Genomic DNA, 14988 nt, shown 5'->3' with positions numbered 1-14988 from the left:
AGATTGCCCGCACACTATTGCACTCATGCTATTGGTCACTGATCACCGTCATTACTAGTATGGTGTCTGTATGGACCAATATATTGATCACTAACAAAACTATACCAGTGCCCCTTTAGTATTAGTGTCTCCAAAAAGCAGTGTTAGCAGGATCATCCCCGTTAGCTGCCAGCACTAGCGTTTAGCCCCAACACTTCCCCCCACCCCTAACAAGAAGTGCAGTGTCAGTATAATTTTTGATCACTGTCACCTGTAATACATTGCACACAAAACTGTAGCGTTCACAGAACCAGGCCTGATCTCTGTTAGCACTTGCCGGTAAATTTTTTTTGTAGTGGTTCAAGCAGCCCCTGACAGGCAGGTGCTCTTTTTCCCGTGAGTTGCAACTAGGTACCTGTAGATTTAGAGTCCAAAATGTCCAACAAAAGTTACACTAGTGAAGAGGTCAACAGGATTCTGAGCATGTCAGGTCAGAGCGAAGAGGAAGATTCCCTGACACAATCAGCCTCAGCATACAAACTTGTAGACAGCAGTGGCACCCTGACAGATAGCTCGGACAATGGAAAAGAGGTCCCTGTTAAGATCAGGTGTACCCGACCACATGAAGCTGAAGTGCTAGGATTGCATGACTTGTCTCATATGCAGTAGAGTGCCTGTACTAGTGTTGCACTACCTTTTGGTGAATTGGTGAGCACTGGCGGCCTAGTATATTCTGATTGTTTTTATACCAGCACTGCAGTATCACTTGGTGATGTGACGAGTCCCATAAGTGCAGTACAAGCTGGTGCGGTGGCAAGCAAAAGTAGTGTCCCACAGCCACCAAGAATTCACACACAGGCCCGTAGAGCCCCTAGTGTCCTTCCGGATGTGCTTGCAAATCCTGATTGGCAGCCCACAGATTCTGCAGCACTCGTACATCCTCCATTCACCGCTCAACCAGGAATTCAGGTAGAAACAGCAAATTTAACTCCCCTTGATTTTATGGAGCTGTTTTTCACAGATTTGTACAATGTGATTGTGGGCCAAAGCAATTTATATGCTCAACAATATATCGTCGCAAACCCAAATTCAAATCTTGCCAGACCATTCGCATGGAAACCCATTACGGTTTCTGAATTTAAAACTTTTTTGGGCCTAACCCTCAACAAGGGCATTACAAAAAAGAATGACTTGCGGTCGTATTAGTCCACAGACCCACTTCATCATATGCCCGTGTTCCCTGCTGCCATGACCAGGCATAGATATGAGACGATAATGCGCTTTATGCATTTCAGTGATAACACACTCTGTCATCCTTGGGGTGACCCTGAACATGACAGGCTCTACAAAATTCGGCCCCTCATAAACCACCTCACTGAGAAATTTGCAGATGTGTATATGCCCCAGCAAAACATCTGCGTGGATGAGTTCTTCATTCACTTTACTGGCCGCCTTGCATTCAAACAGTACATCCACAGCAAGCGTGCCAGATATGGGGTCAAATTGTATAAGCTCTGTGAGAGGACCACAGGCTATACATACAAATGTAGGGTTTATGAAGGAAGAGACAGCGAAGTAGAGCCCCCCGACTGCCCAGACTACATGGGGAGCAGTGGCAACATAGTTTGAGACTTGGTGTCGTCTTTGTTCCATAAGGGGTACCACTTATACGTGGACAATCTCTATACAAGCGTCACTATTCAGACATTTGTACAATCTTGGAATTGGCTCATGTGGCACCTTGCGACCTAATCGCCGAGGCTTGTAAGTACCCGACTTAGAAAGGGGGAGAAAGCCTGCTTGAGGAATGATGAATTGCTCCCCGTGAAGAGGAAGGAAAAACAGGATGTTTTTGTCCTGTCTTCTATTCATGCAGACACAACAGTCCAAATTAACACTGTATCTGGCATTGTTGAGAAACCCCTCTGTGTCTACGACTATAACCTTAACATGGGAGGGGTGGACTTCAACGACTATCCGTACCTAGTTTCCCGGAAAGCTTGACACTGGTACAAAAAGGTGTCTATTTATTTATTTATTTCAATTGGCTATATATAACGCTTTTGTAATTTACAAAGCAACTGGACAAAGTGAATCCTTCCTAAAATTCCAGGAAGAGATCATCACGGCCCTTTTGTATCCAGAAGGTTCTGTGGCCCAATCCTCAAAACCACACACTTTTTCTGGCAGAGATTTCTTTTTTTTTTCCATTCAGCCGACAGGCTGCATAAAAAAAGAACATAGCATATAAGGACCAGCAACGTACTGGTATATCACTGGACTTTGAGTGGTTATACTGGGATGATGCCTGCAGCAGCGGGAGAAGATGCCCCTCCCTCCCCTGCTGCCTTGCATGGCCTTCATGGGCAGTCCCATGCCATCGGGGAAACATGAGAGTGCAGCCGGTGTTTCTGCCAGCTGACCATAGAGCTGATTGGAGAACGGAATGGTGCCAATCATCTCTATAGTCTAAGAAATCGGAAGCTACGAGCATTTCATCACTTCAGTTTCGCAGGATATACACAGCGGCATTTGTAAACTGGGAAAGCATCTGATCACACCGATCTTGGCGAGATTAGATAATGTAAGGGCAGAGGAGATATCTAGAGTCTGATAGACCCCAGATTTCTCAAAAAAGAATATATGACAATGCCCATTGAAGTTATAGGGGATATTTGCATTCCCTGTGATAGCATTAAAAGTAATAAAAAAAAATGAAAGGGACAGTGTAAAAATAATTTAAAAAATCAAATTAACTTAAAAGAAAAAAAAAGCACCCTTGCCCCCCCGTGCACCAGCGTTAACCCTGTGGCAGTATGTAAACAGCGGTTGCACCATGCATGTGAGGTATCGCTGCAAACATCAAATCAAGGGCAGTAATTCTAGCACTAGACCTCCTCTGTAAATCTAAAATGGTATCTTGTAAAGGCTTTTAAAGCGTTACCTATAGATATTAAAAATGTATGCAGTTTGTCGCCATTGCATGGGCCATGCGTGGTTTTAAAGCATGTCATGTCTGGTATCTATTTACTCGACATACCATCATCTTTTATATTTTACCAAATAGTTTGTCAATATATTGTGTTTTGTGCATTAACAGTAAAAAAAAAATCTTTTGTTTTTTTTTTAATTTTGGGTCTTTTTTTGTTTATAGCATGATAAATAAAAAGCGCACAGGTGATCAAATACAACCGAAAGAAAGCTCTATTTGTTTAAAAAAAAGGACATAAATTTTGTTTGGGTACAGCATTGCATGACTGCGCAATTACCAGTTGAAATAGTGCAGCGCTGTATAGCAAAACGAGGCTTGGTCAGGAAGGGGGGGGGGGGGTAAATCCTCTGGAGGGCAAGTGGTTAAATCAGTGCTTTAAAAACAAGGCTTTAATATCACTTTAACCTAATAGATTGTAAATAAAATTAACGTGTCGAGCATAGACTTTTCTGACTGTAGAGCTGTAGGTCAAATCGCGTAGGAGAGTGTTGGAGCAAAGGACCTTTCCTGCAGCATGCTGGCAGGGAACAGGCTAATCTACTCAGGCTGTGGCTTCTTTCTTAAAGAAAATTAACTGTAAAGCTGACCATGTAATGCTTGAATTTTGGCCGATTTCTGCTGAATCAGCCAAAATTCAAGCTGAGGGTGACCCTTCCATCTGTCAGAATACAGTAGCCTGCAAAGGAGGTTCTTTCATCCACATTGTTTAGCATGGACAGAAGAATCTAAAGGATTTTTCCATTCAGCCTGTAAACTAATTAAGAGAGCACTTTGTGCATATGACTTGTTTTAGATTTTGAATACTTTTTAGTCTTGATGTACCTAGAATGTATTTATCTATTTTAAACTGAAAATTCAATTTGGTTTCAGGCCTGTACTTGTTGTGGAAAAATGCACACATGCAAAGCTCCGCCGATTAATCTCAGGCAGTCCATTAATTCCAATGTATGATATAAGGTTATGAGATGGCACTGCTGCGTAACCCCAGAACCATGCTATATACCTCAGTTGGTGATAAATTTAAATAAAACAATGGCTGCAAAGCATCTCATTGTGTTCCCACAACAAAACCATATGACAAAGTGAATAGACAATGCTGCACTCACTATTAAAAAGTAAAACAAAATGAAAACAAATATATACATGTTGTGCAATCATATATGCACATTAATCACTGTGATGTAATCCAACAAACATCAAATAAAGATTGCTATTGAAGTATACTGTTGTGCTCAGCCTTTCAGCATTAAAAATGTGAAAGCCAAAAAAATGTATGCCTAAATGTCCAATAATACTTTTAAAACCAAATAAAGACAAATAAATCCAAACAAACAGTCTCTAGCATTTATTTGTCATGCATAGCTTCTTAATCCTTAATCCACCAGGTAAAAAGACTTGTTGCTCCTGATTATCAGTTCATAAACCACAATCTGCCACCATATGTGCATTGACTCCCACCACCTTTTATATCATGTGCTCACCTCCAGACAGATTTGTGTATAATTCAGGTCTGGATACACTTTCCGTTTCAGAGATCAGTCAAAGATCTCCACAACTGTGATACAGCAAGTGGCATTCCTCTTTAAACCATTCCATACAGTGGCAAATGCGGCATTAAAATTGCAGGATATATGACCCTTTAATAAATCAGGACTCCCTCTCCTTTTCTCTGCAAATGAGCTCACATAACAAAGGAACCCCTTATAGTGCAGCATATACCAGTATCAATTTATTATATATATACTGCTCTTACAGTAGAGTATATTAAAATTGCATGTAAAATATAGACAGTGGAGCCATAGCTCCCACTTCACCTGGCTCCGTCCTACGCATGTCATCATGGTCAGGTGACTTCCTCAGGGGATTTAAGCACACATTTTTTAGGTTTTCACATTTTTAATGCTGAAAGGGCAGGCACAACAGCATATTTCAATAGCTTTCTTTATTTGATATTAGTTTTATTACATCACAGTGATTTATGTGCATATATGATTGCATAACACATGTATGTTTTTTTATTTTGTTTTACTTTTTAATAGTAGGCGCAGCATTGTATATTCACTTTGTCTAAAGAAAAAATCCAAATGCATGCAGCCTAAACAGTTTTAAGGTCATAGCAATTTTAATGAAGACTTGGTTATCCTTTAAAATTTTAACTTGCGCACAAAGTAACAGAAAGGAGGGAATGTGGTTAATTGTTGTGTAAATGACAGTACTGCACAGCAAGTATGCAAAAACAGATGAGCATCTAACATAAGAGACACTTCCTAGCTTTCAGAGTGATTTCATTTTACCCAGCAGCTGCCATTCAAAATTTGACTGACCTTACAGCTTTTAGTGGTAGACATAGTAACACAGATTTCAGAGTAACAGTCCAAAAGGTCTAGTACTAATACATGCAGGATGATGATCAGGTCATTATTCTATGATGATAAGCCATTAGCTCCATATAGGCTGCCCAGGAGAATTTCAGCACACGAGAGTGCTGTATACACACAGGAATTCAAACTTCCATTAGCCAGGCATTACAATAAATAGGTGATAATGTGGAAAGCTTAGGTTTCAGGCCACAGTAAAATAAGATGCATGCAGGAAAAAACCCACTTAAAGTGAACCTGTCACCAATTTTAAACATTTCAAACTTAAAATCCCTGCCAAAAAGCAAGCATGTCCAGCTGCCTGCTTATACCTATATGGGTTAGAAAACTCTTGTATGTGTGCCCCTTTGTGTTACTAAGGCCACACTCCCCAGGCAGCTTGGCTAAAGCTAGCTATACACATGTAGATTTCTCTCATTCAGCTTCCCACAACAGAAATTGGTTCATTCCCCTATCCATTCTAAACAACATGAATAGAGGAATCTCCACTACTAACTATTGTAATCAGAAAGCCAAAGCACCCGTGGCTGCCTGTATACATGAACAATGACTGCTAATACTACTGATTCTAATAGTAGTCCTCACTACAGCTAATTTTGGCTGGAAGGCTGTAGTTCCTCACTTTTTTGTAAAATATGATTTGCTTAGGCTATCCACCCTAGTTTTTGGTCTATCATATGTTGTTTGGCTGCCATGTTAATGTCAGGAATATGAAAAATGATATCACACTAAATTTTCCTTTCCTAGCACCAATCCATAGCAGCTTATGAAGTCCATCTTGCTTATTCCTAGTGTTTTAAAGGAAATGGACTTTGGTGTGGGTTTTAACACTTTTTAGCTTTAAACTGGTCTTGTGGGCAGTAGTAGGTGGGGCTAATACCACATGTATGCTGTCAAGGATTGGCGCCTGTAAAGGAAACTTACAAGGTACAAATTTCTGGTTTTGTTTAGTCAGGTGACCCAGACAGGGCCTCCCTGGCTTTAAATGTGTCTGATTCCTGCTGAATGAATGTGTGATCAGCTTAAAGTGGAACTAAACCCTCCTTTCCCTTTATCAGCCATGCTTAATAAAATATATAGGCATATTTCTAAAGACTGCAAAATACACTATATTGCCAAAAGTATTGGAACGCCTGCCTTTACACGCAAATGGACTTTAATGGCATCCCAGTCTTACTCCGTAGGATTCAATTTTGAGTTGGCCCACCCTTGGCTGCTATAACAGCATCAACTCTTCTGGGAAGGCTGTCCCCAATCTGTGCCCACAAAGTTGGGAGCATGAAATTGTCCAAAATAAACTTGGTATGCTGATGCCTTAATATTTCCCTTCAGTGGAACTAGGGGGCCAAGCCTAGCCCCTGAAAAATAATCCCACACCATAATCCCCCCTACATTAAACTTTACACTTGGCACAATGCAGTCAGGAAAGTATCATTCTCCTTGCAATCGCCGAACCCAGACACGTCCATCGGATTGCAAGATAGAGAAGGGTGATTTGTCACTCCAGAGAACATGTCTCCACTGCTCTAGAGTCCAGTGGTGGCATGCTCTACACCACTGCATTCGACATTTTGCATTGTACTTGGTGATGTAAGGCTTGTATGCAGCTTCTCGGCCATGGAAACCCATTCCATGAAGCTCTCTATGCATTGTTGTTGTGCTAATCTGAAGACAACATGATGTTTGGAGGTCTTTAGCTATTGACTCTGCACTCAGTTGGTGACTTCTGCGCACTGTGCGCTTCAGCACATGCTGACCCTGCTCTGTCATTTTACGTGGCCTACCACTTCGTGGCTGAGTTGCTGTTGTTCCCAGTTGCTTCCACTTTGTTATAATACCTCTAACAGTTCACCGTGGAATATTTAGTAACAAGGAAATTTCAAGAATGGACTTATTGCAGAGGTGGCAACCTATCACTGTACCACGCTTGAATTCTTTGAGCTCCTGAGAGCGACCCATTCTTTCACAAATGTTTGGAGCAGTCTGCATGCCTAGGTGCTTGATGTTATACACCTGTGGCCATGAAGGTGATTGGAAAACCTGAATCCAATGATTTGGAGGGGTGTCCCAATACTTTTGGCAAAATAGTGTATGCTTGATTGTTCATTGCTTTACTTTTTCTTGGCTATTCCAAAGTGCATTGTTTATGTGAATATTTACAGTTGCAAGAAAAAGTATGTGAACCCCTTGGGATTACGTGGAGTTTTGCATGAATTGGGCATAAAATGTGCTCTGAACGTCATCTAAGTCACAACAATAGAAGAACACAGTCTGCTGAACATAATACTACACAAACATTAGATGTTGCCATGGTTTAATTGCACATAACATGTAAACATTCACAATGCAGGGAGGAAAAAGTATGTGAACCTTTGGAATTAATAACTGGTTGACCCTCCTTTGGCAGCAATAACCTCAACCAAACGTTTCCTGTAGTTGCAGATCAGACCTGCACAACGATCTGGAGTAATTTTGGACCACTCCTCTTCACAAAACTGTTTTAGTGTAGCAATATTCTTGGGATGTCTGGTGTGAATCGCTCTCTTAAGGTCATGCCACAGCATTTCAATCGGGCTGAGGTCAGGACTCTGACTGGGCCACTCCAGAAGGCATATTCTGTGCTGTTGCAGCCATTGTTTTGTTGAATTACTTGTATGCTTTGGGTCATTGTCCTGTTGCATCACCCATCCTCTGCGGAGCTTCAGTTGGCGGACAGATGGTCGTACGTTTTCCTGAAAAATGTCTTGATAAACTCTGGAATTCATTTTCCCATCAATGACAACAATCCGTCCAGGCCCTGAGGCAGCAAAGCAGCCCCAAACCATGATGCTCCCTCCGCCATGTTTTACAGTGGGGATGAGGTTTTGATGTTGGTGTGCTGTGCCTTTTTTGTCTCCACACATAGTGTTGTGTGTTCTTCCCAAACAACTCAATCTTGGTTTCATCTGTCCACAGTATATTTTGCCAGTAGTGCTGTGGAACATCCAGGTGCTCTTTTGCAAACTTCAAATGTGCTGAAATATTCTTTTTGGACAGCAATGGCTTCCTCCGTGGTGTCCTCCCATGTACTCCATTCTTGTTTAATGTTTTCCTTATTGTAGATGTGTCAACAAAAATGTTAGCATGTGCCAGAGATTTCTGTAGGTCTTTAGCTGACACTCTGGGATTCTTCTTTATCTCATGCAGCATTCTGCGCTGTGCTCTTGCAGTCATTTTTACAGGACGACCAAGCCTAGGGAGAGTAGCAACAGTGCTAAACTTTCTCCATTTGTAGACAGTCTGTCTTACCGTGGACATATGAACATCAAGGCTTTTGGAGATACTTTTGTAACCCTTTCCAGCTTCATGAAAGTCAACAATTCTTGATCGTAGGTCTTCTGAGAGCTCTTTTCTGCGAGGCATGGTTCACATCAGACAGTGCTTCTTGAAACCAGTAAACCCAAAACAGGTGTGTGTTTTTTAAGGGCAGGACAGCTGTCAGCAACACATCCAATATCATCACACTGATTGGAGTCAAGGTTGGCTCACTCCTGGCTCCAATTAGCTCTGGGAGAAGTCATTAAGCTAGGGCCTCACATACTTTTTCCTCCCTGCACTGTGAATGTTTACATGTTATGTGCAATTAAACCATGGCAACATCTAATGTTTGTGTAGTATTATGTTCAGCAGACTGTGTTCTTCTATTGTTGTGACTTAGATGACGTTCAGAGCACATTTTATGCCCAATTCATGCAAAACTCCACGTAATCCCAAGGGGTTCACATACTTTTTCTTGCAACTGTATGTTTATGAAAGTAACCATATTTTGTATGTACGAAGTTGAAAAGTAAAACAGTATCTTTGTGCTTGTTTGCAATTTTTTTTTAATCCAGTCTACATCAAGGTTTACTCCAGCCTACTCTAGATTTATAAAAACTGGGGGGTGCAAAATCTGGTGCAGCTGTGCATGGGAGCCAATCAGCGTCTAACTGTAGCTTGTTCAATTAAGCTTTGACAAAAAACCTGGAAGCTGATTGGATTCTATGCAGAGCTGCACCAGATTTTGCACTCTTCAGCTTTAATAAATAAACTCCTATGTGTCACATGACATGCATTGGAAAAAAAGACAAACAAGGACCGCCACTCTCTCTCCTCTCTCCTCCCTAGGAGACACCCTTCTACAGCCAGTTACAACATTGCATTCCCCACATAGAGACAATACAGTAAAATTAAAGTTGGGAGCTTAAAGTGTATGTCATCCAACATTGCCATGTTCCTGATAGGTGTCTGTTGTATCATGTACTTATATTATAACGTTTCCTGTTCTTTTTGTATCTCTTCCTTTATGTGAAATACTTGGTGATTTTGTCAGTTCTACAACTTTTCAATTTCAAACTGAGCACACTAAGCATAGAAGCACATACTTCCCAGTGTGGTCAGTTTTCTGGATGTGCTCGGAGCGCAGCTTGTCTGTCCTCCAATGGCAAAGACTGGTGCTGACATGCACAGCATTTTACTGGGAAGATAAGTGTATAAGTGTACAGCACTCCCCCACAAAGAAAAAAAAACAACATTAAAAAGGTATTATATACAATATATACTCTATATACACAAATGTTTTGCATTGCTTTTCTATTTTACACTGAATGGGTATATGTATATATTGGGAGGGTTCACATACACTTTAAAGACGAATCAACCCCCCCTATCGTTTTCAGTCAAGGAAGCTGCCATCTTAGTCTCCGTTTGATCTTCAACTGCCATGATGCTGCACATGTGATAAGTTATGGCTCCAGCCATTTGATGGATTGACAGTTTAGTTGAGAGCACAAGCAAATATGACAATTAATAAACACATTAATCTTTCAATCTATCATCTGTTCGGCAGAAGTTTTCCAACCTTCTCCTTCAAATTTTTGGCTCAAAAAAGTCAATCAATTTTATATTTGTGCCCATTAACAGGACGAAAAACAAATTAACTGTCCAAATGATGGATTTCTGAACAATTTATTGTCTAGTGTATGGCCACAATTACATTCCCAGCACACCCCAGAAATGTGACTGTTTTTTGCAACTGTTAAATTGATGGGTTTAGTTTCATTTTAAAATGTATGCAATTAACTTCTCTTGTTTGCTCTATTTTGATCTGTTAAATATACAACTGAAAGAATTTAGTTAAGGCTGAGTGAATGCAGTAAAATACAAAGCTCCCTCTAGTGGGTAATCCACAAATCTCTATTATTAATAGAGTAACAAAAAATTAATTAGCGCAAGCATAATAAATATTAAAAATTGAATTAAGTCTAACTCCGAACAATAACTCAAAAAGTGCAGTCAATGAAAAAGACAATAGTTTCCACTGAATGTTTTAAATAGCAATTATACTGTCAGTATCTATTCTCTTATTGTGATAAAATACATGGAAAGAATACCAACCTTTAACTCTGCCACCATCTGTTCAGCTTCTGCAGTCAGCCTTGGTTGGTCACGCGTAACTTTTCTTGCCTGTTCCCTTGTACAGTCTTGTTAAGGCAAATCTTTGTCAGTTCATTTACAAGTCTCCACTCTGTGTGTACAGGCTACAATACATTTAAGCATTATCCTCATACTTATTACATTAAAAAAATGAAATGAACTGCACATGTTTTTTTTTTTAGTGCTAACAAAGAACTTTTTTACTTGCTCCTCTTTGGTCTGTTAAAGCCTAAAATTGGGTACACACATCCTGCTGAACTGGCCGACTTTCAGCCTGTGTGCACTCCTCTCTGTTCAATAGAAGCTGATCTAACAACCAGCTTTTGTCGAACAATCATGCTGGAAACCCAGCATTGAATCAGTGCTTGCAGCCAATAGTTGTCCTGGCTGTCAGAATACAATAGTGCGGCAGGTGAGATCCCTGCATCCACATTGCTTGTGTGGATGCGGGAATCTGTCAGGTTTTTTTTTCATTCAACACGCTGGTTGAATGAAAAAAAAAAAAAAACTGTGCATGTATATCCTGTTATAGCTAAAAAATAAATAAATAATCAGCACAAAGAAAATTACCTTTAATAGGATTCGGCCCTTGTACTGCTGTGTCCTCCTTTAGCTGAAATCTTCCTCAGTGCTTACCCCCCCCCCCCCATCCCCGCAGGCATAATCTTCTGGTGTGATGGGGGTTAATACAGCTAAAGGGGCTGTCACAGGCTCTCATTAAGAGAACATGACTATCCCTCACCCGCCTAGCTGCTCCATTCATAGAAGCCATACTACAGCTTCTATAAATTAAACAGAATCTCTAAATTGCTTTCCATTCATAGAAGCTGTATAATGGCTTCTATGAATACAACAGGAGGGAAGAGCAGGCAGAGCCAGGTTCTCTTGATGACAGCCCCTTAGTGGTTATAACCCCCCCCCCCCAACACACAAGAGGATTACGGTGGAGGAGGTGGGGTGAGGTGAGACATCAGAGGAGGAAGATTTAATCTAAAGGAGGACACAGAAGCACAAGGGACATATCCTACTGAAGGTAATTAACGTCCCTTGTGCTGATTTTTTATTTATTTTTTTAGTTATGCTTAAGCAGGCCCTACATGGATTGAAATGCCGCTTCAGCAGGGAGGTTAGGCAGGCTGGTTGTACAGAAGTCAATCTATCGATAAACTTGAGTACAACATGCCTGTTGGAAAATTATCTTTCGATCAGTGCTGCCGGCTATAGCTGGCGATGCAGATGAGTGTATTCTGGCGGCGGGGAAATCTCCCTGCTGTCAAAATACAAAGGCTCGTTTTCTTTGAACGAAAGAAAACGACACATGTCAACGGCCAGCTATACTTACACGCTCTGTGCAATGGTATTGCAGAAAGAGGTCCTTTACCTCTTCTTTGGTGGCCCCCTGACGTAGCTGTCCACTCTTTCTTCTTCCAAGTACCCCCATACCAAGCTGTGTGCTATGGGGGCACTTTTGCGAGTGTGCTCCCAAACCAGGTTGTGTTTGTCCATAGACACACACAGCGTTGCTCAGCCACACCCACCACTATCTCCTCACAAGATATGACTGCCAGCAGCAGAAGCCAATGGCTTCTGCGACTCTCAGTGTACCCTGTGCATTGAGAAAGAGAGTGCAGTACTGCTGCAGTGGGGGACAGCGCTGGAGTGTGAGAGAACTTGGGTAAATGTTTGGAGGTGGGGGTACAGAAAAACGTAGTGGGCCTTTTTATTATCATAAAGCAGTATTAAATTCAAAAACATTTATTATATTGCAGCTTACCAATTCTTAGATGTGATGGCTGCATTAGTTTTATATTTAAAGCTTTCTTAACTTTATTTTCACCTAGTAATCCTGCCAGAGAGTCTGTTGTTTTTCAACAGAACAAGCAGTCCTGCAAATGTAGCAGTTTGATTGTTGAGAAAAAACATTTACCACTGAAAGGGGTGCTTACATTGATCAGTTTTTATTTATTTAAGTAGAACCTTTATCCCAAAAGGAAACATCAGTTACTGTAATTGATTATAACGTGGTGTGAGCTTGAGTTTGGCTTCAATTTGTTAGTGTTTCTAAATCTGCTAGTACCAACACTGCCCTCCGCCCAAACTGAGAATGCTGATGTCTGCTGTGCCCACTGTGCTACTTTATCCAGAGAGGGGGTGCTCTAACACAGGGGGTTCGTTACAGGTCACCAGGTGAAAACAGAGGAAAAAAGGCAAAAAAAAGAAAACTAATGCAGCTGCCATGCCCAATGATTGGTAAGCTGCAATAAATTAAATTTTTTGGTTTAGCGTTTAATATATTTTTAATTCAGGGAATGCATTAAGGGGAAAAAATGTTGCTTTTATGTTTCATTGAAAGTGTTTTGGAATATCTGCTCAATAAGTTCATTAAGTTATGGGAAGGTGTATTCTAGTCCCAGCACACTTCCTGTCCTAGGATGCCAAGGTTTCCCCTACATAGATGCAGTACAGTGAGTGAGTCTCGGTTCACACTACTGCTACCTGAGAGTTATGTGACTTGCAGTGCAACTTTGCCAGGAAACTTGAGTACTACTTTGAAGCAACTCTGAAGCAACTTTCAGGGAATGGCTGGGTAATCTTCCTGTAATGTTGGATACAAATCACATCAATATAGATAAGGATCCGACTTGGGGACAACTTCTATTATAGTCTATGGGCACAAGTCGGATAGAAATCGCCTTGAAGTAATACAAGAACCTTTTTTAAAGTCGGAGCCACTTCAGTAGTGCTAATTAAGACAGCTCTCATTGACTAACATGGGATTTCACATGTCATGTGACTTGGGGTCTCACAAATCGGATCCCAAGTCGCGGCAGTGTGAACCGAGCCTTAGTGTCCTCACACTAGGACAGGAAATGTGTTAATGGCAGGATTACCAGGAAAAAAAAAAGGGAAACAGCCTGAAAAAAGAAAAATAATGCAGCCATCACATCTAAGGGCCGGTAAGCTACAATACACAAAATTTTTTTCTTGGTTTAGATACACCTTAAAACACACTTATATAATGGCCCATTTTAGTACACTGACTAACTCTGGTCACTTATGTGTAATCTTTAGAACTGGAGAGTGGCCGTATAGAGGAGTCATAAGATGCTCTGTAGGTCAAGTAATATACAGTAATCTCTGTTCTCTGCAGACTCGTACAGAGTGGAAGCAATGGGTATAAAGCAAACAATCCATCTCAAAAGGTATGGCCAAGCCTTAGTATTTATTTCTATGATCTCATAACAAGGATGGAGAAAAATAGGAAGAGCCTGCATGAAAAGGCCTCTGTTGCTAGGACAGTGTAAATGCTAAATATGATCATCTAACGGAGCTTCCTCTAGTGAAGAAGATATCACCTCACGGTAAGCAGTGCAAAGGCTGATGTAAATATTTTCTACATCTCTGTATACATCCATTTGAACCTATTCACTGCTTGCTCACCTTATCCTGTGCAATATGCATGATGAATAGAGAAATAATGCTTTGGTATGCAAATGATTCCTGAAGAAGCTGTGCACTGGATAATGCATATTTAGTAGCACCTGAAGCATATACAACAGCAGCATAATGAAGAGGAAGGCAGTAAAGTGCTTTAAATATGAAGACCAGGTGCAGGAACGTACATGAGATCATTCACGCCTGTTATTCATTCTTACTATCCACAAAACCAATGATGTCACAGGAGCATTTCATACAAAAATTATTTTCTTTAGAGGAAGGTGTTTCAAACTTTTTTTATTGTTAATACTGTTTTTTATTTATATCTCCATTTATGAGGATCGTGCACCTGTACAGCAGGTCTGGTGATGTAGGATTAGGGGTTTCACCATTAACAAGCAATCTACTGCTTTTACTCCAGCCTTTCCCTACCCTTTACCTATGAAAGAGTACTTGAAAAGAATTTAATCTGTCAAGGAACTCCTTCAAAAATTAATATATTTACAGTTCATTGTACATTAGTGTGATCAGTGGGTTGTAGGTAAAAGAAAAAAAAATAATATAACATATTTAGTTTATTAGATACCCTGATCAGATAATTGTAACATTCTCCCTCTGTAACAAAATAACTTTTAGCAATCATGAAATGAAGAATACAAATGGTCAGAAGACACACAAAGTGAAAATTGTAGTTTCCTTTGACATAGGTTGTCTGCGGAGAAATGCTCTCTTACATTATGATCACCG

General features: G+C 40.6%; 1 protein-coding gene across 1 annotated transcript in view; it reads right to left on the bottom strand.

The window, feature by feature from the left end:
* LOC149437160 (uncharacterized) overlaps positions 1-14988 on the bottom strand; it is a 96012-nt gene that overhangs the window by 59043 nt on the left and 21981 nt on the right. The window contains exon 4 of the mRNA XM_089661001.1: positions 10765-10843. Within this exon, the coding sequence (XP_089517127.1) occupies positions 10765-10843 (79 nt within the window). The remainder of the gene's footprint in view (positions 1-10764; positions 10844-14988) is intronic.

Source organism: Staurois parvus, unplaced genomic scaffold (genome assembly GCF_062004578.1).
Source record: "Staurois parvus isolate SC_StPar_1 unplaced genomic scaffold, SC_StPar_1.0 ptg001302l, whole genome shotgun sequence".
Taxonomy (NCBI): Eukaryota; Metazoa; Chordata; class Amphibia; order Anura; family Ranidae; genus Staurois; species Staurois parvus.
This window is presented reverse-complemented; position numbering and strand designations above follow the sequence as displayed.